Source organism: Rhinoraja longicauda, chromosome 8 (assembly GCF_053455715.1).
Source record: "Rhinoraja longicauda isolate Sanriku21f chromosome 8, sRhiLon1.1, whole genome shotgun sequence".
Taxonomy (NCBI): domain Eukaryota; kingdom Metazoa; phylum Chordata; class Chondrichthyes; order Rajiformes; family Arhynchobatidae; genus Rhinoraja; species Rhinoraja longicauda.
The window spans coordinates 55,464,673-55,490,179 of NC_135960.1; the positions used below are offsets into that span (position 1 = coordinate 55,464,673).

The following is a 25,507-nucleotide window of genomic DNA, read 5'->3' on the forward strand; positions in this document are numbered from 1 at the left end:
TGGGTTGGGAGCCCAATTTAAATGTAATGGCTGATGACCATAAACATCACGAAATTCCCACGCTTACCTGACCGTCAAACTGTCGCCTCCAATTTACCTGTCAAATGTCCTGACAGTAAATAAATTGGTTAAACACAAGCATTTTATGGTATTTTGAAATTACTTTACGTATTTGAATATAATGTGCTTCTAAGTGCATCTAAGAGAACCTAGCAAACCTGGGGACAGCAGGCGACAGCGCCCGCAATAAGCAACGATACCTGGCGACAAGCCAGCTGTCGCTGAGAAATTTCACTCCAGATGATTTCTCAGCGACGCGCCGAGATCCACTACGATTCTTGGAAGATTCCTCACGATCATGCCCGCGACACCCGGCGAACTGTCGGCGACAGCCAAATCACCGGCAGTCGCTTTAAAATCGCCTAAAGTGGGGCAGGCCCTTAAGGCACCTTAAGACCACAAGTTCACCAGAAAGGAGAGGGAGGCTGGGGATAGAACTGCAGCAATGGCACAGAATCACTGGCCCAGAGACAGGTATTAAGGACATACATGGTGGAATGGTTCAACTACTCCTCTTTACGAAACAGTACAATCAGAACTGGGCACTTCTGCTGGCAACAATCATTGAAAATCTGGGCTTGCATTGACATTTATTGGGCAATTGGATAAATTGTGAAAAGGGAGATGTAGGAAATAGAATTTGAGTTTATCAGTTGCAGCTAAATTTAGCACCACCATGGGTGTGATGGGCATAGCAGTGTTTTGTGTTAAAAATTTAACAATTCTCCATGAAACATTAATTTAAATAAGCCACCTGTTATTTTAACTAAATACTACAATACAACAACTGATGTAGCACTGGATCACCCACTACTGCCTGTGATAATCTATCAAACAGCAAGTTCGAGAAACAACACAATAATCAATACTTGAGCCACATATTAACAGATGGAACTCAGCATTACAATTTATTTTGATTATTTTGTTTGAGGCTTCATTGTGATGAAAGTTTGCATCAGACAATTTAAGAACAGAAAGGAACTAGTTCCACAAAATAGCAGCATCCCACAATTAGTTATACAGATAACTTTGTACAAAAGCTTTTGTGTAGGATTACAATGCCACTTTTCATACAGATGTGTTGCAGTCTTCTGCAGCTGTAAAATGTGTAGGTGTAGCACAGAACAGGGTAGAACTTGGATGACTGAATCCCACCATCTAGAATGAGGAGCAGGAATCATACACTATATCACAGCCAAAAGGCGAAGTCTGCCATTTAGAGTAGGCACAAACGCCAGGAGTCCTTTACAAAGAGTCAAAGCAGGACGTTCGCTCCTATCCGGTAAAGGAACTGACACCCATTTTAGGGTCTCTCTCCAAAACTGTTGTACCCTGATCCATCCAGCATGATCACAGAATGTGCTTTGGAAAACCAGACCAAGAGATTAGCTGCAATAAAATGGGCAAAGTGACCTACAAAATCAAATCACTGCTGGGAAATTTAATGGAGAACGTTGGAATTACTCAGCATGCAGGCAACACTGTGGAAAGAGAGATTAAGTTCAAGTCAACCATCCTTTCTTTCCTTTTCTGAAAGCTGATTTTTAGCTTTTAGTTTTTTTTAGTTTTAGAGATACAGCGTGGAAACAGGCCCTTGGGCCCAAGTCTGTGCCAACCAACGATCGCTTGAACACTAGTTCTGTTATCCCAATTTTGCATCCCACACACTTGGGGCAATTTATAGAAGCCAACTAACCTACAAACCAGCACATCTTTGGAATGTGGGGGGAAACTGGAGCACCCAGAAGAAACGCATGCGGTCACAGGGAGAATGTGCAAACTCTGTACAGACAGCACCTGTAGTCTGGAATGAACCCGGGTCTCTGGCGCTGTAAGGTAGAAGATCTACTGCCTGTGCTACCCTAAATGTTGAATCAGATCCCCATATCCAATGATTGACCCAACTTTGGTTCCAATCACTAAGTGATGAGCCCTTCTTGATCTCCCAAACAGCACCCAGCTGAAGGCTATTGTGACCAGCTACTGCCTGCACGTGGTGTTCTCTGCACTAGGAATGTTAACAGGAAGCCTGAAGTCCAACATCTGGGAAAATCTGGTTTCAACATCAGAAGGGGCAGCTAAATCTTTCAACCCTTGTCCTTCCTCATTCTAATATGTTTTTTTCAGTTTTCAGAGATATCGCATGGAAACAGGCCCTTTGGCCCACCAAGTCCACGCCGACCAGCGATCGTCCGTACACTAGTGTAAGAAAATAACTGCAGATGCTGGTACAAATCGAAGGTATTTATTCACAAAATGCTGGAGTAACTCAGCAGGTCAAGCAGCATCTCAGGAGAGAAGGAATGGGTGACGTTTCGGGTCGAGACCCTTCTTCAGACCGTACACTAGTTCTATCCTTCGCACTAGGGACAATTTACAGAAGCCAATTAACCTACAAACCTGCACGTCTTTAGAATGTGGGAGACAACCGGAGCACGGTGGTCACAGGGAGAACACACAAACTCTGTACAGACAGCCCCCGTAGTCAGGATCGAACGAGGTTCTCTGGCGTTGTAAGGCAGCAGGTCTACTGCTGCGCGGCTGTGTTCACGCCTGATTTCCAGTGCCTTCTACATAAAAACAGTATAAAATAAATAATTTGGATACTTTTCTCCTCAAACAGAAGAAACAGTCTTTCTCCATTCACTTCATTTATGTAATTAATATATGAAACCTCTTGTCTTATGCATGAAGGTTATCCCCCTTAATTAAAACCCTTTGATTATAAGTTACCATCCCTGAGAATAGCTGATGGAGCCATGCCATAAAATCTCTTTCTCTCTATTGTCTGTTCTACACTTTATTAAATCTGTTTACATATTACAACAACGTGTGCTTTTAATTGCAGAGTGAACATGATTTACATGTTGACCGGAAACAGGACACTAATCACAAGGAGGAACTGGAAATAGGGAAACGTCACCGTGGAGAAAGGTACAAGGAGTAGGTGGGTTCATTTTCAAATGCTGAAAGTGACCTTTAAAAAAACATACAAAACTATTCTATTGTTAAATTGAGATTAGATTTCTTTAAATAATTTATAAATATATAAAACCGCCATGGGAAACATAACAGGTTCATGAAAAGACTGGATGACTCCTCCAGCTGTCTCCAGCTTTCCTCGAGGCTGTGGTTGCTTCTGGATGTCGATCCTGCTCGATTCCAAAGATTACTCACACCAGTAACACCACACAAAACTGTTCACACTGGTTTACGACAGCACTCCTTATACATTTTGGGGTTTTTTGCAGAAGCAATTGAGTATTCCAAACAGCTTTAATCTGGATGTTTGCCCTTTGCAGCATTATTTAATGGTTAACATGAAACCTCCGACATGATTGATAATATTCATGCTGCCTTCCTTCCCAGGCTATCGCAAAGCAGAAAACACAAGGCATCCTTCAAAACGTGTCCACTTTGCAAACATTTTCAAATCTGATTAATTCATACAGGAGGGTTGGGCAGCTTTGTTGGCAGAGCCCCAAGCCCGGCCAAAAAGATTGAGGAAGCTTGAATTATGCTGAACATGATTTGCATTTAAAATGCCACAATCTTTTAGGTTGGTTAGGTTGCAAACGGGGAAATTGAATTGAGAAATCCAGTATGTTATTAATTAAAAAAGCCAGGCCCAAGAAATCATTTGAAAACGGAATGAGGCAGCATATCAGAGAAATCTGACAAGGGAGTATTGGTGAGCAGGAGTTTGAAGGAGTGCCCATTGATGGTTGATGGACAAAACAGTGAACCATTAGTGTCAGCAATTTAAAAGTCCATGTGTTGTAGAGATAAAGGAAACTGTTGAGGTAAGATGTAAGATACATCAAACCCAGGAATCTTGAATCTAAATTTGAATTCACTTAGATACTATGGCTGGAGAGATAGAGGGAAGCAAACAAACTCAAAAATAACAAGATGTTGTGAGATTGATTTTTGTGCAAGGTCTGCATTCTTGCAGCAATCATAAGTCTGATTTGGATAACTGTAGCTGATAATTGTTTATGACATGAAAATGTTTCTTCCTTCCCCATTATTTAATATGCAGCTTTGTAAAGAGCTATTTGGACAAAATATACGAAGAAGATGTCTCTGATCTTCTTTCAGGGTCTCCTGGCAGATGGAGTTTGGGACACGCTGGTTGAAAAGCATAGGCTGTACTGAGTAGCAGTTCATAATTCGGCTTAATCCTTAAGTTTGAAGATTTATTGAACCCTTTTAGCTTTTTAATTTGAAAAGGGAGCATGGAGAAGGAAGAAATTAGAGAACTTTGTGACTGAGAAGCTCAAATGCATTGTAGAAATGCATCCTGACAAATCCTTTTAAATAATTCAGTGAATTTCCATTGATCCGACACGATTATAGTACACCTCTAATTTAAATGCTATTGCCTTCTAAGGAAAATTCACTGTTACTGACCTTTGTTGACAATTAATGTCTTTTACACTTGGAAGAATGGAGCTTTGGAAAAATAAAATATAATGCTTAATCTTCACATTTATGAACCATAGTACTCTAGTTAGAATTCAGTCATTCTGCATATACTATTACCAAGGGAACAAGATATTCAAAGTAAGAGGAGGTTAGCCAGATCAATTTACACTGCCAGTTTAATATCGTCCATGGGTTCAGGTTGTTTAGTTAATTATTAATATTTCACTCTGAAACGACGAAGGGATGTATTTAGGTTGGATAACATTACTAAAATTTTGAAAATACTTTCCATGTAACAGGTTTAAAAGGGAATAGACACAAAGGGAATAGAGTAACTCAGCGGGACAGGCAGCATCTCTGGAAAGAAGGAATGGGTGACGTTTCGGGTCGAGACCCTTCATCAGACTGAAGGTTTATAGGGAAAATCCTTTCTTCCTCAAATGGTACAGTGACAGTTTCATTTTGACATTCATTAAGCCAAAGACATTTTACAAACAGTTGACTGATATACCCCATAATTACATGTTTTCCCCAAGTACCAAAAAATAGAAACAGCAACATTTTGCTTTTGCACTGCATATCTCGTTAGCCTTTATTTTCAAGGCAGATGGTATTGCAACACGTTCAATAAAGCCTAAAATTATGTTTTTTTTCTAAAATTATTTACTTTCTGTACATTATTGCATTGAAGTGCTACAAATTAATGCAGCAACATTACAGCTAAACAGAACAATGGAAGAATTCTGTGATCAGAAGAAAATTTCTGATCGTGTAAAATAAAAGATCTAAATATTTATTTAAAAAGTTCTGCTAGAGAATCATTATGAATTGTGCAATACACTGAGCTGATACTTTAAACGCATCTTTCACATTATTTAGCAGCAAAACTGGCAAAAAATGCTACCAAACAACTTAAAACAAATTTATCACAGGGCAAAAGTGAAACCATATTAATTTGAACTATTTCTCATGAGGCTGTGCTATCTGCAAGTTATGAACTTACTGAGGTGTTAAATGTAAACAAGAAATGAAGAAAAGCTAAAAAAAAAGTCTGCAGAGTGCTGTGTATAGATCTGCAAGCAACTACACTGCAACTAAACATAAATTACCATTAGAGTTTTAAATCAGACCTGAAACAATTCTATCACTATACAAGTTACAACAGTGTTGTATTCAGGTCTGTAACAGCATTTCACAATCCCTGACATCACAACGTTGTTTTAAACTACAGACGCAGTTCATAAGGAATTCACAACTTAACACATAATGCATTACATTATGTACCAGATGTTAATTTATATATTTTATACACCTCTGTTTATTAGGAAGACTCTTGATGTTAAGTCTGCAGCAACAGATATTTAATGTTTGTCTGTAGATGGATTCCATCTGTGGACAGACTCATTCCAAATAAAAACAGTTGTAGACTGTAAGGGCTAACTCCATAAAAGTCCCCTTGCAAACACAACCCAGTGTTGGTAAATTAATTAAGAATCGTATCACACCAGCACTGAGATCACAACGGTTCACGGAGATCCTATGAGCTGGTGTCAATCTGTATACTTCACAGCATGGACAAATACAAGGAAGAAAAATAAGTCGTTTGTTTTCCTATCTCTGCTGGCCTCGTGCTGTCCCTCGATAAGAAAGCATCAATAAGGCGCAAAGAGAATTGACCCAGGTGATGCCCGAATGGGTCCAGGTGCTGGCCTCAATAGGGCAGGTGTTAATGCCGTCGTCTGGAACAGCGAGGTAGCAGGACGTGGGAGGAGGGAAAGCGGAGAGGTCATAGCTGCAGCTGCAAAAGGATTTGAAAGAAAACCAGGTGGCAATGGTTTCATTAAATCCTTTTGAAATGCAATCTTAGCCTGTAATAAGAAAAGACAAAAGAAAACATTTTATTGAAATGTTAAAGTTACTGATGACACACTACAACTCTGGCAAGTTTCTTACATTATAAAAATATTATGAGCTCCAGAATTACTCCAACTGACAAAGATGATCACATGCTTATAATGATGAGAACATTTGGCCCATTGGGTCTTTGCCAGCTCCCAGAAGAGCAATAGCATTAGTACTTATTCACAAAATGCTGGAGTAACTCAGCAGGTCAGGTAGCATCTCGGGAGAGGAGGAATGGGTGACGTTTCAGGTCGAGACCCTTCTTCAGACTGATGTCAGGGGGGCGGGACAAAGGAAGGATATAGGTGGAGACAGGAAGATAGAGGGACATCTGGGAAGGGGAAGGGGAAGAGAGGGACAGAGGAACTAGCTAAAGTTGGAGAAGTCGATGTTCATACCACTGGGCTGCAAGCTGCCCAGGCGAAATATGAGGTGCTGTTCTTCCAATTTCCGGTGGGCCTCACTATGGCACTGGAGGAGGCCCATGACAGAAAGGTCAGACTGGGAGTGGGAGGGGGAGTTGAAGTGCTCAGCCACCGGGAGATCAGTTTGTTTAACGCAGACCGAGCCCAGGTGTTGAGCGAAGCGATCGCCGAGCCTGCATTTGGTTTCGCCGATGCAAATAAGTTGACATCTGGAGCAGCGGATGCAATAGATGAGGTTGGAGGAGATGCAGGTGAACCTCTGTCTCACGTGGAAAGACTGTTTGGGTCCTTGGATGGAGTTGAGGGGGGAGGTAAAGGGACAGGTGTTGCATCTCGTGCGGTTATAGCATTAGTATTATTCACCTTCCCCCTATTTCTCTGCAAATTATTCCCTCTCATACATGCCCATCAACTCTCTTCTGACTTTTCCTGCCATTATCCTGTGCTAAGGGTAATTTATAATTGCTAATTGAACTATCCGCATGCTCTTGGAATGTGGGGGGAAATCAGAGTATCCAGTGAATCCATATGATCATGGGGAGAACATGTAAGCACCACATGGACAGCTCTTGAGTCAGTATCAAACCCGGGTCTCTGAAGCTGTGAAGTATCACACTAACTGCTGCACCACTGTGCCATTATTTGCACCACTGCAATCACTCATACTACCATAAGCACTAAGACTTAAGTAGCCAAATTATCAAAGAAAATACATCTCCAGGCTTTGAAAACAAAAGGGTGTGGAGTCTAAGCTCCCACATCACACCACTGCTGAAAAGGAAAGGAACACACTGAGTAATTATTGTTAGTAAGCCTAGCCTTTGCTGTCAGGCAAATTGTTAATTGAACTGTTTGTTGGAAACAGTTTTGAGGGATAGGATTGTCATTTAGAGAAGCACACAGGTTTGTTATGGGAGGGTCTTGACAAATGAAATGTTTAAAGAGATAACAAAATAGGGTTCATGATTTTGGAATTTTATAATTTAATCTACCTGGATTTCAATGTGGAACTTGAAGAACTGATACGGTATAATCCCATAATGTCAAAGGGAACGTGCAGAGTTAATCCAAAATCGGTTCAGTGGGAAGAAGCAAAAGAATGGGCAAAAGGTCCTCAGTGACTGGATGGCTCGTTACAATGGAATTATATCGGACGTAATACAATGTCCTTTTTTTGTATGGAGAGTAAGTAAGCTCTCAATGCAAGGAGCACCAATTGACTGATTCGGAGATCATAAAAGGATCCAATGGAGATTTACAAGATAATGCAGAACGACTAGGGAAATAGGTCAAAGGACTGCTTGATAAATGATGGAATATTGAGAATTGTAGGGGAACAGATGGTTTTGGAGTGCATTTTTACAAATCCCTGAATGTAGGGGGAAAGTCAGAAAGAGACGTCATTAAATGCATGTGGGATATTTTATGAGACAATACACAGAATACAAGAGCATGGAAGCTATGCTGGAAAGGTTAAAAAACAACAGATAGTTCACAAACTAAGATATTACAGATGGTGTGGGATATCACAGGAAGAAGATGACATCCCCAGAGGGGCAAAAAGATTTATGAGGATATTAAATGGACTGAGAAGATTTTATCTATCAAGAAAGATTGATTTGACTAGATTTATTTCGGAATGGGAATGAGGATAAATTTAATTAATTGAATAAAACTATCAGAGACCCTGGTGGAGTTGTTAAAAAGGCCTTCAACAGGATAATCAATATTATCAGGTGGCACTAATTTCCAGAGATCGGCAGATATCATGTTTTTTCCACCACAGTGGGAGTTTGGAAATCAGTGCTTAAAAGGTTACAAAGGCAGGAGCCCTTAGTGAATTTAAGTACTTGAATATGCTCTTGATATACTTTATCTATAAAGTACGGTCCAAGTGGCTGTATCCTCTTCAGCTGCCATTGAACAATAGGCTGAATAGCCTCATTTTGTGCTCCGAATATCTTATTATTTAATAATATTTATATCTTTTAATAATGTGCCAGATCAGAAAGTTATTCCTCGCAATATATAATGCCGGTGATATTCTTCAGAAGCAATTAGTTGCAACCTCACTAACTTAGCTAATAATGAGGATTTGATCGCTGGTCCTTGACTAGTCAAATCATAAATGCTCACTGGTAAATTCATAAAATGCATGCTCTATGAACTTGCCAATGTTCGTAGGGCGTGCATGTAGATGCGGAGATTAAAACTGCATCTACGGAGAAATTTCGCAATAGAACTCTGTAGATAAGCTACGTGCAGATGTTTGGTAGCATTCCATATTAATTAAGTCAATGGCGTTATCACCCAGAAACAGATGAATAAAGTCACTGGTTTCTGTAACATTTATAAGAGACTGCGTTCCATATTTGTTTCGTGGATCTTGGTATTGAAAGCAAACCTCGGTCATTCTATACAGACCTGATTCACGTTTAAGAGTAATGTGTGCAGTTCTGGTTGCTCCATTACAGGAAAGATGTGGAGGCTTTGGAGAGGGTGAAAATTTACCAGAGGGCTGCCTGGATTAGAGGAAATGAGCTAAAAGGAGGTTGGACAAATTTAAATTGTTTTCTCTGGAGTATCAGCGGTTATGGGGAGATCTGATAGAAGTATATGTAATTATGAGGAGCACAGATAAGGTAGATGTTCAGAACCTTTTTCCAAGGGTGGAAATGTCAAAGATTCGAGAGCACAGTTTTAAGATCAGAAAGGGAAAGTTTAAAGAGGATGTGTGTGGCAAGTTGTTTACAATGAAAGTGCAGGTTGTCTGGAATACGCTGCGAGGATTTGTGGTGTAAACAGATACGGTAGTGGCATTTAAGAGGTTTTTAGATAGGCTCATGGATATGCAGGGAATGGAGGGTTATGTATTGTGTTCAGTCATGGTGCTTGGCATCATGTTCAGCAAAGGCACTGGGGGCTGAAAGGCCAGCTCCTGTGCTGCGCTGTTTTATGTTCTATATCTTAGTCTGATTGTGAGGAAGAGGTACAAATATCATTTTCACAAAATGGGATGCAATATTACATGCAAAATAAAATACTGTAAGTGTACAAGGTCAGTAACCATGGTTTCATTTACATTACATGCTCATAACAAACATGTGCCAATATTGTTGTTTTCAGCACTGAATCAACATTACAATGGAACTTACCGCCAAGATAGTTGAGCTGCGTTGCAGTTTGCTATAGGGACTGTATTTAGGTTTCAATGGTTTTCCTGCAACTCTGTCCTTATGCCTCCTGCTGGAAATGTGCTACAGCAAAAATACAAACAATTCAGTAAATGATGGGGCACTCATTTGTACAATACAAAAAAAGTGCATTATTCTGTAAGTAGCTTTGCATGTTTGGAACAAATCACAGAATGCTCGAAAGATGTGGTGGGTCAAGCAGCATCCGTGGAGGCAAGAGCTGTAAAATGACATTTTAGGTCAAGACCCTGCATCAGGACTGAGATGGAAGATGAAAGATAGCGTGGGAGGAGGTGGGGATGTGGCTGGTAGGTGATAGGTAGAAGCAGATGGGGAGGGGATGATGGGCAGATAGGACCAGTTGAGGAGGGGGAGGGGTGGTAGGTGACTGGTTGAACCAGATGGGGAGGTGATAATGTCAGATGAAACCAGGTGGGCGATAGGATGCTAAAAGTGTTGGAGAAGAAAATCGGATGGACACTGTGTGTGTGGGAGAGGACACCAGGAGAATGGGTTACCTGAAATTGGAAAATTCAATGTTCATACCATTGGGGTGTAAACTTCCCAAGCGGACGGAATAGGATATGTTGCTTTTCCAATCTACATTTCCCTCTCTGTAGCAATGGAGAAGACCGAAGAAAGACAGATTGGTCTGGGGATGGGAAGGAGAGTTAAAAATGGCAAAAGGAAGCTCAAGATGGCCATTGCGGACAGAATGCCACATAGTCGTTGCCCAGCCTAGTTGGAAGAGGTGCAGATGAATCACTGCCTCAACTGGAAGGGTTGTTGATGTCCCTGGATGGTGCTGAGGGAGGAGGTAAAGGAACACCTCCTTTGGAATCAGGGGAAAGTGTCAGGGGAAAGTGTCAGGGGAAAGTGCCAAGGGACAGGGAGGGAGCTATTTTGCATATTTGGATATCATTTATTATTTACCTGTTTAAGTTGAATTTCGGAGTTGACGTGAACATCACAGATTTCACAATGAAAAGTCTTGTTTTGCAATCCTGAACCTTTTGTGCCATTTGGAAGTTTAGCTTTTGATCCTGGTCTGGGATATGATTTAATAGGTCCCGCTCCAATCCGAGCTTCAACCATTGTTTTGTGCTTGGAGCCTGTTTATAACAAATAACAAATTTAGTATGATTATACCAAATTTAGTATTTCAATGGTTTGTTATAGTCTATGAATTATTTGTGAATGTAATTCAAGTCATTTCATGTAATGTGGGAAGAGATCACATGGTGAACATCACAGGGTTGGTATGTGGAAAAACATCAGGCATGGTATATGGCAAATATATGACCATTTAGGTTAACATGCAGATGCCCTGATTCATAGACTCATTGAGTCATACAGCATGGAAAATGGCTCTTCAGCTCAACTCGCCCATGCCGACCTCTAATCCAGTCTCATTTGCCTGCATTAGGCCCATATCTTTCTGCATCATTTTTATCCGTGTTCCTAACCAAAAATAATAAATGTTGTTATTGCAGCTGCATTAACCACCATGTCTGGCAGCTTGTCCCAAATATCCACCATCCTCTGAGAGAAAATTATGTCCCTCAGGTTCCTATTAAATCTTTTGTCTATTACCTTAAACCTATGTTATCTGCCTCTTGATTGCACTACCCTGGGTAAAAGACACCCTGTGCATTCTCCTGTCAATTTCCCTCATCATTTCCTACACCTTTGTAAGATCACCTCTTAGCCTCCTGCGCTCCAAGGAATAAAGTCCGACCTTGTCCATCAGATGCCCACAATATGCCCTATAGCTCAGGCCTTTGAGTCCTGGCAACATCCTTGTAAAATATTTTCTTATGGGTAACAATTGTCTATTTTCGAAAAGTTTACAATTTCTACCTATTTGGTTTCTGTCTGACTGCTCAGGAACTGGAGTTTGGAAGCTGAGATTGCAAATTTAGTGCTCCTGACAGAAGGTGACTGTCTTCCTCAATATTAAAAAAATGTAGAGAGGGAAGAGGAGATTATAAAACAAAGAAAAACTCTGTAACAACATAAAAAGCAGGATAAATTAAATGATGAAGACAAATTGGGATGGAAATGGTGCAAAAATGAAATGGCCAGACTGAACTATGAGGGGAGCAGGAAAGTTTGATCAAATTTTGGAACTCATTGGGACCCTTCATCTAACCTGCAGATTGGAGACACTTTTGCGTTTCCTCAGAGACCAGACCATTGTTATGTTGCTGAGCTTCTGTCAAACTCAGATCTCCTGGCCAACTTGGAAGTGGGATGCCTCTATTATTAGTGATCCAGACGGTAGTGACATTTCTCCAGGAATGGCAGGATGCACAGGCTCAGTAAGATTTGGAAAGGAAGGGAGTCCCTGTTTCATTCTGGGACTCAGGGCCAGTGGAGTGAGTGAAAATAGAATATTATGTGGCTTTTTTATGATTTTCAGAATTTCACATTTTTGTGATTTTCTGACTACCCTGTCAAGATTTAAAGGTTGCTTCATCTATCCAGTAAAATCTTTTGACTCTTTACTTTAATTTCTTCCTTGACTATCCTGGTAATGTTTCATTATTAAATGTGAGGTGCTGGTAGCTAATCTACTCTTGTTCCTAAAACTGCTGCTCATTGCATGTTCTGAATGTTATTTACCTTTTGATATCTACGCGGTGATCTCAATCACTGGAAAAGCTTCTTTATAGTTTATTCTGCACAGTGGAAACACCACAGTCTACAAGGTCATCCCAAGTTCAGAGCTACAAATTGTAAAATCGAAGGGCAATATTTTTGGGATAACCACACTGAATAATAATTAAAATGAAACTTTTATTTTTCAAATTCCTTTCAGAATTGAGATTGCACAGAGCATTTTAGAGACGTGTTTCATTCCAATAATCCTCAAAGATATTTCAGCCTCACAAGAGACATTTAGGTGAAGTGGAGATTCTCTATACAATCCCAGACATTCTCATTTTTTTCTCCCTCACCCTTTGTGTATAACATACCCCCAAAATTTATATTGACGCATGTGAAGGCAGTTCGTATGGTTTCCAGAGCATGCTGATCATGATTGATTCAATGTTTGCCTGGCAAACTCATAACCCAGCTCCATTGATAGTTCCACAAGGGTAGCAAGGTTGAGAGGAATAGAGCACATCAAGACCGTAAAAACCAAGTCCCTTTCCACCGACCAAGTTAATCTATTGTGAAGTCAAAATTCTCAGCAAAGCAGAAGATTGATTTCACCTTAAGGGAAAAGTTATGGTGGATCAGACTGTTTTAGTGGGGCGGAGACATGAAGCATCCATAGTATTGTTTTTCACTGATTGATAATGGTTGCCGATACCGAAGCTTGGCTCCATCTGTATTGGCAGCCGTCAGAATCGAGAGCAATGTGTTTCCCCTCCATTTTCAAGTTGCAAAATGTGCCTATTTTGAAGTATTTTAATGTGAATGGCCATTGCACACCACCCTTGACAGATAAAGGTCTTACCCTAACGGCAAGGAGGTACAAATGATTTGAGACCAGAGTCTGCAGTCGTAAAACTCAAAGGATGATTAAAGTACAAGAAGTAACCAGAAAGGGGAACTTTGAGCTTGGACAGAGAAAAGAGCATTATTCACAGACACGAGGAGGAAAAGGGATGTTTCCCCAGATACGAACTCTAGTTTCTCTGCCAAAAATGCTTGTGCCTGTTCAGGGTACAACAATAGAGAGAGCCATCTCCATACAAACAACCAGCTTTCTCCAGTAGGCAAGTCATGACTGATTGCCATTGACAGGCAAGGGCAGGTTATTCTGAACATTTGCTACTATGTTTATGTATGAATTGCAAGGCAATTCATCAAACCTCTTGTGAAACGAATTATTTAGGTATTCTATATTCCCCTTGACAGTACAACAGGATTGAGGCTGACTTGCTTCCCCTTTGGTGTTGTTGGTTCGGAGAAGGCTGGCGAGGCCAATGTTCCCAGGAGTAAATGGAAATATTGCATTTGACTTGTTAACGGAGGCATACGGGAAGGTGATCCATGCCCTCAGCATCCACAAAACCAAAGTCATCTAGCAATATACTACACCTCACGACTCTGTGAGCATAACCTGCAATCTTTCAATTTGTCCTGATAGTATCCCCCTTTGCCAGAGCTCAGAATAGAGCTTATGTATCGAGTGTTGTGTTGGGTACGTGAATGTGTCCTGCCCAATGTAACTGGCTAAGAGTAATCAGGACCTTGATAATTGGCCCCAGAAAGGACATTTATATTCATATAGTGAATTTGAAGGAATTTGTGGAGCCTGCATAGATAGTATTTTCCCCATTACCTTGACTTGTCCGCTATAGTCAATGTCTCAGATGGGGGGATCATGGCTGCCCAACAGACACAAAGGCTTGTGCCAGATCTGAGTTTCTGTTTCTCAAATGCTCTTTCTCTCAATCGATCAATGGGTATGCTGCCACCTTAAAGATGGTGATGAGTTTCAGCATTTCAGTCTGCGTGTTCCGAGGGGTGCACCTGAAATACGGGAAGTGGTTCACATTTTCTAAAGTTTCACTGTAAACCTTTATTGTCAGTGCAGTGCAGTGTGCATTAGTGCAGTGTGGTGCAGTAGGTTGCTTTGCTAGATTACATTGGTTTTATGGATGTTAAGTGCAATGCCCACTCTCCTGGATGCCTCTGTTAACAACTCAACATTGCCTTGGTGCTCGGATCCTGAGAGTTCATTGCAGTTTGATGGCTGAGCAACAAACAATCTGATAGAGGAACTCGGATGAAGGGTCTTGATCATAAACATCGACTGTCCATTTCCTTCCCATGTTCAACCAGCTAAGTTCCTCCAGCAGATTGTTTGATGCTCCAGGTCCCAGCACCTGCAGTCTCTTGTGGCTCCACTTGACGACTGAGGTTCGAGTGACTGGAAGATCATTGCTGAGGTTGAACAATCTCTCAATTGTTCTGAAAATGAGCAAGACTGTTGAAGATGAGATGCAATATTGAGAAGTGACAGATAGAGAAAGTGTTGGCACAATGGCACAGCCTTCATTGACCAACTTGTCTGCACAAGTCTATAAAGAACATTGAACAGTACAGCACGCAATGTTTCTGCCAAACATGATGCTATTTTAAACTGATCTCATCTGCCTGTACATGATCCACATCCCTCTATTCCCTCCACTTCCTTGTGCCTATCTAAAAGCATCTTAAATGCCACTATCATATCTGCTTTCACCACCACCCCTAGCAATGCATTCCAGGGTGCACTACTCTTTGTGTAAAAAAATTCCCTGGACCAATGATATACGCAAAACCTGTAATATTAGGTCTACTAATTTTTTGGTTCAAGCGTAACCTGTAGGCTAGCATCGTGGTTTGCATGCCACTTGGAGCAAATATAAGTAGATTTTTCTTAATAGTATAATATAATCCAAAGGACAATCTAGAAATATCCTACCTTCGTATAAAGTTCATATGTTATCATAAACTTAAAATGCAGATAGGTTGTTTCAAGATTATCTTTTGGATGTTTTATGTTAGTGGAGAAATCCAGAGTATATTCATACAGACATTTTCAAAATAGCCATCCACATTGAAAATCCCGCTTGCAAGCAGCCAAGAAGCATCTTTGTTGTTCTTCAAAACTGGCATTAATTGGAAAATATTTGATCTTTTACTTTGGCTGGCATGGTGACTTAATTTGCACCTGTGGATGGGCAACGACACACCATCCACCTACAATTTGCTGGTGCCACCTAATTAATATTTTCACCTTATGCTCTTTTAAGAATCACGATGGAACAATCACATTGCATAACAGAAAGCAGAGCAGCATTTTGCAGCCAATCCAATGATCATAAAAGCACCAACCTGTATTGTGTGCTTCCAGCTGCGACAATGAATTAACAGCTACTTTGCATAGTGAACAGTAGAGAAGTTTTTTCGCTTTTTCTTCTTCTGACTCAGTGGCAGGGGATGCGGTCCCGTCCACACTCACTGCCGCCAGGGATATCACTGTTTTTTTTGCTTGCAGTTCTTGCAGTTTCATACTTGCAGTTTCGCTTACAATGGAAGTGGATTTAGGCTGTTCAGTGCCAACACTCGTATGTATCAGTAGATTATTCACAGTTACACTGTTGAATGCCAGCTTGACCGCATCTGTGAGGAGAAGAAAAGTCATTTTGAAAAAAAAAGTTTTGATTTAAATTCTTAATTGCTAACAGTACAACATTGGAATTGGCCCTCAACCACAAAATGAGCATTAATACCTTGTAATACCTTGCTTCCATCACCTAAAATAACAAAAACAGCTTTTTTATATTTAGCTTATTATTAATATTGTTTTTGTAACCAGAAATATTGCAGCCACTTTTCTCAAATGAACCACATAATCAGTGAAACATGGTTCAAACTCACATTTACTAAACTGGGTGCCTTCCCCAACTAAGAGACCCTGGATCAGTCTGCGGGAAGCAACGACTGAAAGCAGTCAAAGAAAAAACATCAGAGGTTCTTCATGCTCAAAGGCATTCAGAAAGTGAAGTAGAGTTAGAAACATGTGCGTCAACTCCCAGAAGATTCCTGCTGCAGTTGGATGTTGAAGAGAATTGCCATGAAATTAAGAGCCAGCAAGTTGCTCTTTTCCTTTAACCTCAACTTCAATAGACAATAGACAATAGGTGCAGGAGGAAGCCATTCAGCCCTTCGAGCCAGCACCGCCATTCAATGTGATCATGGCTGATCATTCTCAATCAGTACCCCGTTCCTGCCTTCTCCCTATACCCCCTGACTCCGCTATCCTTAAGAGCTCTATCTAGCTCTCTCTTGAATGCATTCAGAGAATTGGCCTCCACTGCCTTCTGAGGCAGAATTCCACAGATTTACAACTCTGACTGAAAAAGTTTTTCCTCATCTCAGTTCTAAATGGCCTACCCCTTATTCTAAAACTGTGGCCCCTTGTTCTGGACCTCACCCAACATTGGGAACATGTTTCCTGCCTCTAACGTGTCCAACCCCTTAATAATCTTATACGTTTCGATAAGATCTCCTCTCACCATTCAGCATCTATTCCATGGAGTGGGATGAGACATGCCCGTGCTTTTATCCTCCAAAATCTTTGCAGATGGAACTTTGTGCTCAGCACCCTTAAAGAAAGGGATGGATCAATACCGTCTTGTAATTCTTTCTATGCTGTTTTATACATCTTTAGAACCATAAATAGCAAAGTCAGACAGAAAGTCCTATCCTTGCCCTGAGTGATTTTAAATGACAAGTGTGGGAATGTTTGGGGTACCCATTGACTCTGAACATTTTGAGTAGGTTTGTCCATTCCTTCCAGATGAATAAGACTCCCAAAAGCAAAGGCTCTCTGGCTGAGGTGTACTTGGTTCTGTGAGACTAGATTTTCCCATATGTGTTATTATTGAGGGCGTGCAGCGTAGGTTCACTAGGTTGATTCCCGGAATGGCGGGACTGTCGTATGTTGAAAGGCTGGAGCAATTAGGCTTGTATACACTGGAATTTAGAAGGATGAGGGGGGATCTTATTGAAACATATAAGATAATTAGGGGATTGGACACATTAGAGGCAGGAAACATGTTCCCAATGTTGGGGGAGTCCAGAACAAGGGGCCACAGTTTAAGAATAAGGGGTAGGCCATTTAGAACGGAGATGAGGAAGAACTTTTTCAGTCAGAGAGTGGTGAAGGTGTGGAATTCTCTGCCTCAGAAGGCAGTGGAGGCCAGTTCGTTGGATGCTTTCAAGAGAGAGCTGGATAGAGCTCTTAAGGATAGCGGAGTGAGGGGGTATGGGGAGAAGGCAGGAACGGGGTACTGATTGAGAGTGATCAGCCATGATCGCATTGAATGGCGGTGCTGGCTCGAAGGGCTGAATGGCCTACTCCTGCACCTATTGTCTATTGTCTATTGTCTATTGTGTTGCAATGCTTTCAGTTGGCAGCATATTAGAATCCATAAGAAAATGCATGGATCTCCAAGTAGAAGGGAAAGAGGGAAGAATTCAAAAATTGGTAACCTACCTCATTGCTTAAAGTTGATCACAAAATTCTGCCCAACGCCTTTCCAACTTTTAGTTTAGAGATACAGTGTGGAAACAGGCCCTTCGGCCCACTGAGTACATGCCGACCAACTAACATTGCCGACAAGTTCTATCCTCAACACTAGAGACAATTTACAGTAGTCAATTAACCTACAAATCTGCACATATTTGGAATGTGGGAGAAAACCTATGTGGGCACAGGGAGAATGTACAAACTCTGTACTGACAGCACCCATGGCCATGCAAAGCAGCAACTCTACTGCTGCACCACTGTGGCACTCTATCATTGCCAATTGAGTCAGATCTGCTCTGGAGCTGGTGATACCTGTGATGTATCCAGCGGTAAGATATCTGTTAGACTTGCTCCATCAAGAATATGATCACCCATGTGTGCAACAGGGCAGCGGACATTTGCCTGGTCAGCTTGGACCGTGATTTGATGTGATTGTTCAACATAATCATCAGTAGTGTAATTCCCAATAAATTCTGGAGTTAGCCAAGGTTGCTTACTCTCCTCCGCTTTGCGTTTCATCTTGAACCTGTTGCTGAATTCAGCAGAAAGGATGAAGATAAATGATGATCTCAGATCAAAGTCATGGATGAATTCAGTATCTTTCTGCTCAGATCCACCATCAAACCACAATCTGGTGAGCATCTATGATCAATTTGACCAGGCCATGAAGGTCAGAGTGAATACAGCAAATGTGAGGCTGTGTACTTTATTAGCTGATCTGACTGATCTTTTGTTCCCTTCAAGGTCAGGTTCATATTGAGGTTCAAGAACTGGGCGGGGTGTACAACCACTGTGAAGCATAAACTGGGATTGTGAGCGCTTGTTCCCTTTTGACTGCAAGGAAGAGCCTGGCCCTCAGGTGCAAGGTGCTGTCAATGTTGCTGCACAAAACACGGGCACAGCTCTTGCATGGCAGCTTTCACTTGACCCATTTTTCACTTTACAGAGTAGGCCATCTTTGTACTTGGCATCAACCTGTGTAGGGACCTTGGATCTAGAAACACCAAATGTCACCACATGCTGTCCTGGTGTTGTGAAGGATAGGCTTGACCATGTTGCCGATATCTGCTCTGCCATCTGCCCTTCCCAGAAGAGTTTGTGCTACCCTTGACCAGAAATAATCAGGCATCTGCCAGCATGAAATGTTCTTCAGGCTCTGCAGAGCTGGTGGATTCTGAAAGATGGTCCCATAACCGTCAAATAAAGGCCATGGTTTAAGGCCGTCCCACCAATGCACAGTGAGAGACTGGAATCTGTGTAAAAAGCCTCTTAAAGCTCTCACTCATCGCATGTATGTGAAAGAAAAATTAAATTGATCCTGACATAGTATAAATCTTGCCAGCAAATGCAATAAAATGCCTTGTGCTGCAAATGGTAACATATTACAGAATCTGTACTGTGTCATATCTATGTTCATGAATAAGATACATTTTTGATTTTAAAAGAGTGAGGTTAGCGACCAACGGAAGGTTTCATTAAAAAAAAAAAAATTCATTGGTAGATGAAAAAATATTGAGAGAGTAAATAATTTAACAACTGATATTAAGAAGTAGTCCATACAACCAACTCTTTCATATAGCAAGGTCCAGTGGTTCAAGTCCATTTCCCACCCCATCCCCGAATCAAAAGGTTATGGTAATGAAACTCTGTGTCTCTCTCCACGGACGCTGCCCGGCTCCATTATTTCCACCGTTCTGTTTTTACCCTCTAAATTATTGATTTGCTTGGTGTGTTGTGTTGAAAAAATATTTTGAGACCCTCAAGGACTGGGCATCCATAAACAATCTTTTTAAATCTCTAATTACTTGGATTGGAGTCCGTCTGGTTCACAGTCCTCGTTCACTTCCTGCCTTTATCCCGCAGGTACACCAACCACTTGCGTCTCTGCAGGTTGTGTTGAAGTAGACGTCTGGCTGCATGGCCATTTTGCAAGACCAGGCAGGGTGTGAATTGCAACTCGGCCTCATCAGTGGGTCCTGGACTCCTGCCCTGGAACAACTGCTGAAATTTTAGCAGCTCACGGCTATCAATGTCCTTAATAATTGTTTTAAAAAATCTCTGTAGTCAGTTGTATTTAAAAACTGTGTAAATTGACTTAAATAATTAAGAATCATTTTTTTAAATTGGAAATATATTTAATGTAGCTTAATTGACTCTAAATAAATTTAAAAAAAACATGGATTCATGTTCTTCAAAGATGCTGACTGACCTGCTGAGCTGTTCCAGAACTTGTTTCCTTTTGTGCATCATAAAAGCCTGATCAACACATCACACTATGCCACTCCTGGAAGTTGCAGAGCAGAGCTATAAACGTAATCAATGTAACAGAGTGGTGAGTCTGTGGAATTCTCTGCCACAGAAGGTAGTTGAGGCCAGTTCATTGGCTATATTTAAGAGGGAGTTAGATGTGGCCCTTTTTGCTAAAGGGATCAGGGGGTATGGAGAGAAGGCAGGTACAGGCTACTAAGCTGGATGATCAGCCATGATCATATTGAATGGCGGTGCAGGCTCGAAGGGCCGAATGGCCTACTCCTGCACCTATTTTCTATGTTTATCTGGTAAACAAGGAAGGTGGATCACCAGCTGTTAAATCTATTTACGAAAAGAGACTGTCCCCAAACGTCACCTAACCATGTCCTCCAGAGCTGCTGCTGACCTGGTGGGTTACTCCAATTGTATTTTTTTAAGAAAGGGCGCGCATGAAACTGGCCTCACAAATCTGCTGGAGACTAGTTTTCCCTCAGGATTATGCACCTGGCAGCACATGAGGAGAAAATGTGTGCTTCTGGAGGTGTGCCTACGTGAACATTAGGAGATACGTCCCAATAAATTATAACCTGCCAAGGTTCCAAAGACCACATAATGTTCTGAGATTATTAACCTTCAAAATCTGAAACGCACAAAATATTTGCTTCTTGAAAGAATGAACGCTTGCAGTCTACCTGTCCCTGGATCGGGGAATGCCAGACAACCTGTTCCATGAAAACATGATGCTGCATGATCAAAGTTCCAGCACTCACATGCTAATATTCAGGCTGCTACAATTAGGTCTCTGTTTCTCCAGCGAGTATTTACCTCATTTATTTTTTCCTAAATCCCCTTGAAGATCAAGGATACACCACCATCTGATTGTCTTCCATTTGTCTATTTATATAACCTGCTGATAATATTTGCAAAATATTCCCATTAACGTCGATATAACAGTAAACATCCGATTCATGACTGAGATCAATATAACCACTGTGCAGCAACTAATTGTTTCATTTGATCATCACCTTTAAAGCTTGTATAAAACTTACACGTCAAAACAGAGTTATAAATTCTATGCAACATAATCTCCACAGCAATGCCAAGAGCAATATTATTGCTTGGATCCACCCAGCAAATAGGTTTTGCAATTACCTTCCAGGTTATTACTAATCATTTAGGCCGTAAACTGATTTTGATTTTCTTGCTGATTAATAACTCTCATGCTTCATCCTGTCTGATTCAATCGCTATCCATTTCCTATAAAATTCACACATAGAACATCGAACAGTACAGCATAAGAACAGGCTCTTCGGCCCACAATGTCTGTGCTGCACATGATGCCAAGCCACCTCTTATCTACCTGTGCATAATTCACATCCCTCAATTTCTTGGATATCAATATGTCTGTCCAAAAGTCTCTTAAATGTCATTAATATATCTGCCTCAGCCACCAACCCTGGCAGCTCATTCCAGGTTGTCCCCCCCACCCCACACCCTCGCACCCCCCCCCGCCCGTGCAATTTATCACGATCGGAATATTTTTTATTACTTTGAGATATCTTTACTAGTAAGATTTTGTTATATTGCCATTCTCTCCATTTGTATGTGGCTGAAATATTTCATTAAAATCTTCAGAAAAATCAGATTTTACTACAACTAAAGTAAACATCCACCTTTAGGACTTAATTATCAGCCCATGATAATTGTAAGAAAGGCTCATTCTCCAATGTTCTGGACATTATAAACAAGGTCTTTGGCATTTGACAATTAAGAGAGTAATATTACTGATTTTTAAGCCGGAATTGAAGTGGCATTGGAAAAATTGCATTTTTTAAATTGCGAATGTTCTCAAAAGTTACAAGGAAATTCATTGCATATAGGGTCAATCTTGTAATATGTTTGGGACAAGATAAAATCATGTTCTAGAGGGCATCCAGTGGATTAAATCATTCAGTGGTGTCCCAGTTGCGAGTTGGTAAAATTATTATTTACAGCCATGGGTTAAACAGGGAGTAGTTTTGAATAAAATATATTTGTATTCTTTGGACCCATTTAATTATTCTTGAGCATACACTGTGGTGATTTATACCCAAGCAATGAAAGATGAAAATAAATGGCTGATTTTTCTTGGGAACAATCGTATTGATATGTGCAGTCCAGAAAATCTAATTCTAAATTCCCCAAGGTGACTAAAATTGTTTAATTCCTGGAGCTTCTCTAAGCATGTAATGTATATTAAAAATGCCAGATTGCTTCTGGTATTTCAAAGATCGCAGGCCATTTAATTTTAATTCTATATAGAAACAGTAACTTCAGATTTAAATGTTGCTGTTGTGGCGGCTCCCAAGGGTCGGGCCATACTACTACCGACCCCTCGGCACGGGAATGGACCAGTCCCGGGAGGCGGTCCTGGACTCAGGTATATAAGGACAAGGTTTGGGCGCCAAGCCATTCCGGCAGACTAGACCCGTCTGAGACCCACGATACAATAAAATATACCTTCCCGAAATACCTGGCTCCTTGCCTTTATTGACGCGCTACATTGGTGACCTCGACGGTCCATTCATTAGGATGGACAGAAAAGCAGAATCCGACCGACCGTCCGGCTCGCAGGCCGACCAGGCCCCAGCTGTCGACGCGGTAGGAATCAAGCTCCCGACCTTCTGGACCACCCGGGCTCGCATTTGGTTTTACCAAGCGGAGGCCCAGTTCCAGCTGCAGGGCATCACAGTGGATAACACCCGGTTTTTCCACCTGGTGGGAGCCCTTGACCAGGACACGGCCGAAGAGGTAACGGAGTTCCTCCAGGACCCACCGGCCCACGATAAATATAAAGCCCTTAAGGAGCTGCTGCTCCAAACCTACGGGCTAACCCGAATGGAGCGGGCCGAAAGGCTCCTCCACATGCCAGGCCTCGGTGACCGGCGCCCATCTAGCCTCCTGAAGGAGATGGTCGCGCTGCTCGACGGGCACAGACCGTGCCTGATGTTTGAATATACATACCTGCACCTGCTGCCGGCCGACATTCGCCTGCAGCTCACAGACGCCTCCTTTGAAGACACCCGGGCCCTCGGCAGGCGCGCGGACGCGCTGTGGGCGGCGCGCCGTGATGACGTCAGTGCGCTAAACGTCACTCGAGAAGCGCCCGATTTTCTCCGGTCGGGCGGGGGAGCTGTGGAAGGAGTGACAGCTACGTCCCGGAGGCCTGCGAGATCGCCCCCGGTGGCCATTGCGGGTCGTGCACCTGCAGTCCCACACCAGCAGGCTCCAGCCAGCACCAGCAAGAGGTACTGGTGTTATTACCACCAGCGCTGGGGTGCGGCAGCCCGACAATGCCGCCAGCCGTGCACATTTCCGGGAAACGCCGGGGCCGGCTACCAATAGTCCCTGCGGTGGCCGGCCAGATTCACCGCCTCTTCGCCTGGGATCGGCGGTCCGGGAGCCGCTTCCTCGTGGATACCGGGGCGGAGCTGAGCGTCCTGCCCCCTTCGCCGCTGGACATTCGTTCTGGGAAGCGGGGGCCCATCCTCACCGCGGCAAATGGGAGCATTATTCAGACATATGGCGTCCGCACGGTCCACATCGTTTTCGGCGCCAGTCATTTTACGTGGCTGTTTACGATCGCCGACGTCTCCCAGCCGTTGCTCGGGGCCGACTTTCTGCGGGCTCATTCTCTCCTCGTGGACGTCAGGCAGCAGCGCTTGGTCCACTCCGCCACGATGGAGCCCATCGCGTTGCGGCTGAATGACCCCATTATACGCCCGCTCTCGTCCGTGGACTCCCATTTCGCTCGGGTGCTGGCGGACTTTCCGGATATTATGGCCCCGCAATTCCGGTCGTCGACCCCCAAGCATGGGGTGTACCATTATATCACAACTACCGGCCCACCCCTCCACGCACGAGCACGCCGACTCCCGCCTGAGAAACTACGCCTGGCACGACAGGAGTTCCGCACGATGGAGTCCTTGGGGATCGTCCGCCCTTCCAACAGCCCATGGGCATCTCCACTCCACATGGTCCCCAAGGCAAACGGGGGCTGGAGGCCTTGCGGGGATTATCGGCGGCTGAACGTCGCTACCGCCGAGGACCGATACCCCGTGCCCCACATCCAGGACTTCAACGCCCATTTGGCTGGGGCCACGATATTTTCAAAGGTGGATCTGGTGCGAGGTTACAACCAGATCCCGGTCCACCCGGAGGATGTACCCAAGACGGCAATCATCACGCCGTTCGGACTCTACGAGTTCGTACGGATGCCGTTCGGCCTCAAGAACGCCGCGCAGTCATTTCAGCGGTTAATGAACGGCGTGTGTCGCGGGCTGAATTTCCTATTTGTCTACCTTGACGACATGTTGGTAGCCAGCCGCTCGCGGCAGGAGCACTGTGCCCACCTCCGGCAGCTTTTCCAGCGGCTCAGCGAACACGGGTTGGCCATAAACCTCGCCAAGTGCCGCTTTGGCGTGGCCACAATCGACTTTCTCGGCCACCGTGTGTCCTCGCAAGGAGCGGTTCCCCTGCCGGACAAAGTAGACGCCATCCGCCGGTTTCCCCGTCCGTCCTCGGTGCGTGGCCTGCAGGAGTTCGTCGGCATGGTGGCATTTTATCACCGGTTCCTGCCATCCGCGGCCCACATCATGCGGCCGCTATACGAGCTGCTGGCGGGCAAGCGTAAGACCGTCGTGTGGACCGACGAGGCCGTAACAGCCTTTGACGGCGCGAAGGAGGCCCTGGCTCGGGCTGTGCTGCTTGTTCACCCACGGGAGGATGCCCCGACAGCCCTTACGGTGGACGCCTCAGAGTTGGCGGTTGGTGCCGTACTGGAGCAACTGACGGACGGGGGTTGGCGCCCCCTGGCCTTCTTCAGCCGGCACCTCGACAACGCCCAGAAGAAGTACAGCGCTTTCGACCGCGAGCTCCTCGCCCTGTACCTGGCCGTTCGTCACTTCCGCTATTTTCTGGAGGGCCGCCCGTTCACCGCTTACACGGACCACAAGCCGCTCACTTTCGCCCTGGCAAAGGTCTCCGACCCATGGTCCGCCCGACAGCAGCGCCAGTTGGCCTACATATCAGAATTCACCACCTCCATCCACTTTATCGAGGGGAAGGAAAACCGGGTGGCCGACGCATTGTCTCGCCCCGCCATCAATGCCGTGTTAGAAGTGGCACCCGGCATTGATTATTCTGCCCTGGCGGAGGCCCAACTAACGGAT

General features: G+C 43.2%; 1 protein-coding gene across 9 annotated transcripts in view; it reads right to left on the minus strand.

Moving 5' to 3' along the window:
- Positions 1 to 1,008: 1,008 nt before the first annotated feature.
- znf385b (zinc finger protein 385B) overlaps positions 1,009 to 25,507 on the minus strand; it is a 342,637-nt gene continuing 318,138 nt past the window's right edge. For all 9 annotated transcript variants that reach the window (XM_078404019.1, XM_078404020.1, XM_078404027.1 and 6 more), the window contains 4 exons: positions 15,848 to 16,135; positions 10,943 to 11,121; positions 9,971 to 10,072; positions 1,009 to 6,356 (listed from right to left, as the gene is read on the minus strand). In XM_078404019.1, coding sequence (XP_078260145.1) covers positions 6,141 to 6,356; positions 9,971 to 10,072; positions 10,943 to 11,121; positions 15,848 to 16,135 — 785 coding nt within the window. In that variant the 3' untranslated portion in view covers positions 1,009 to 6,140. The remainder of the gene's footprint in view (positions 6,357 to 9,970; positions 10,073 to 10,942; positions 11,122 to 15,847; positions 16,136 to 25,507) is intronic.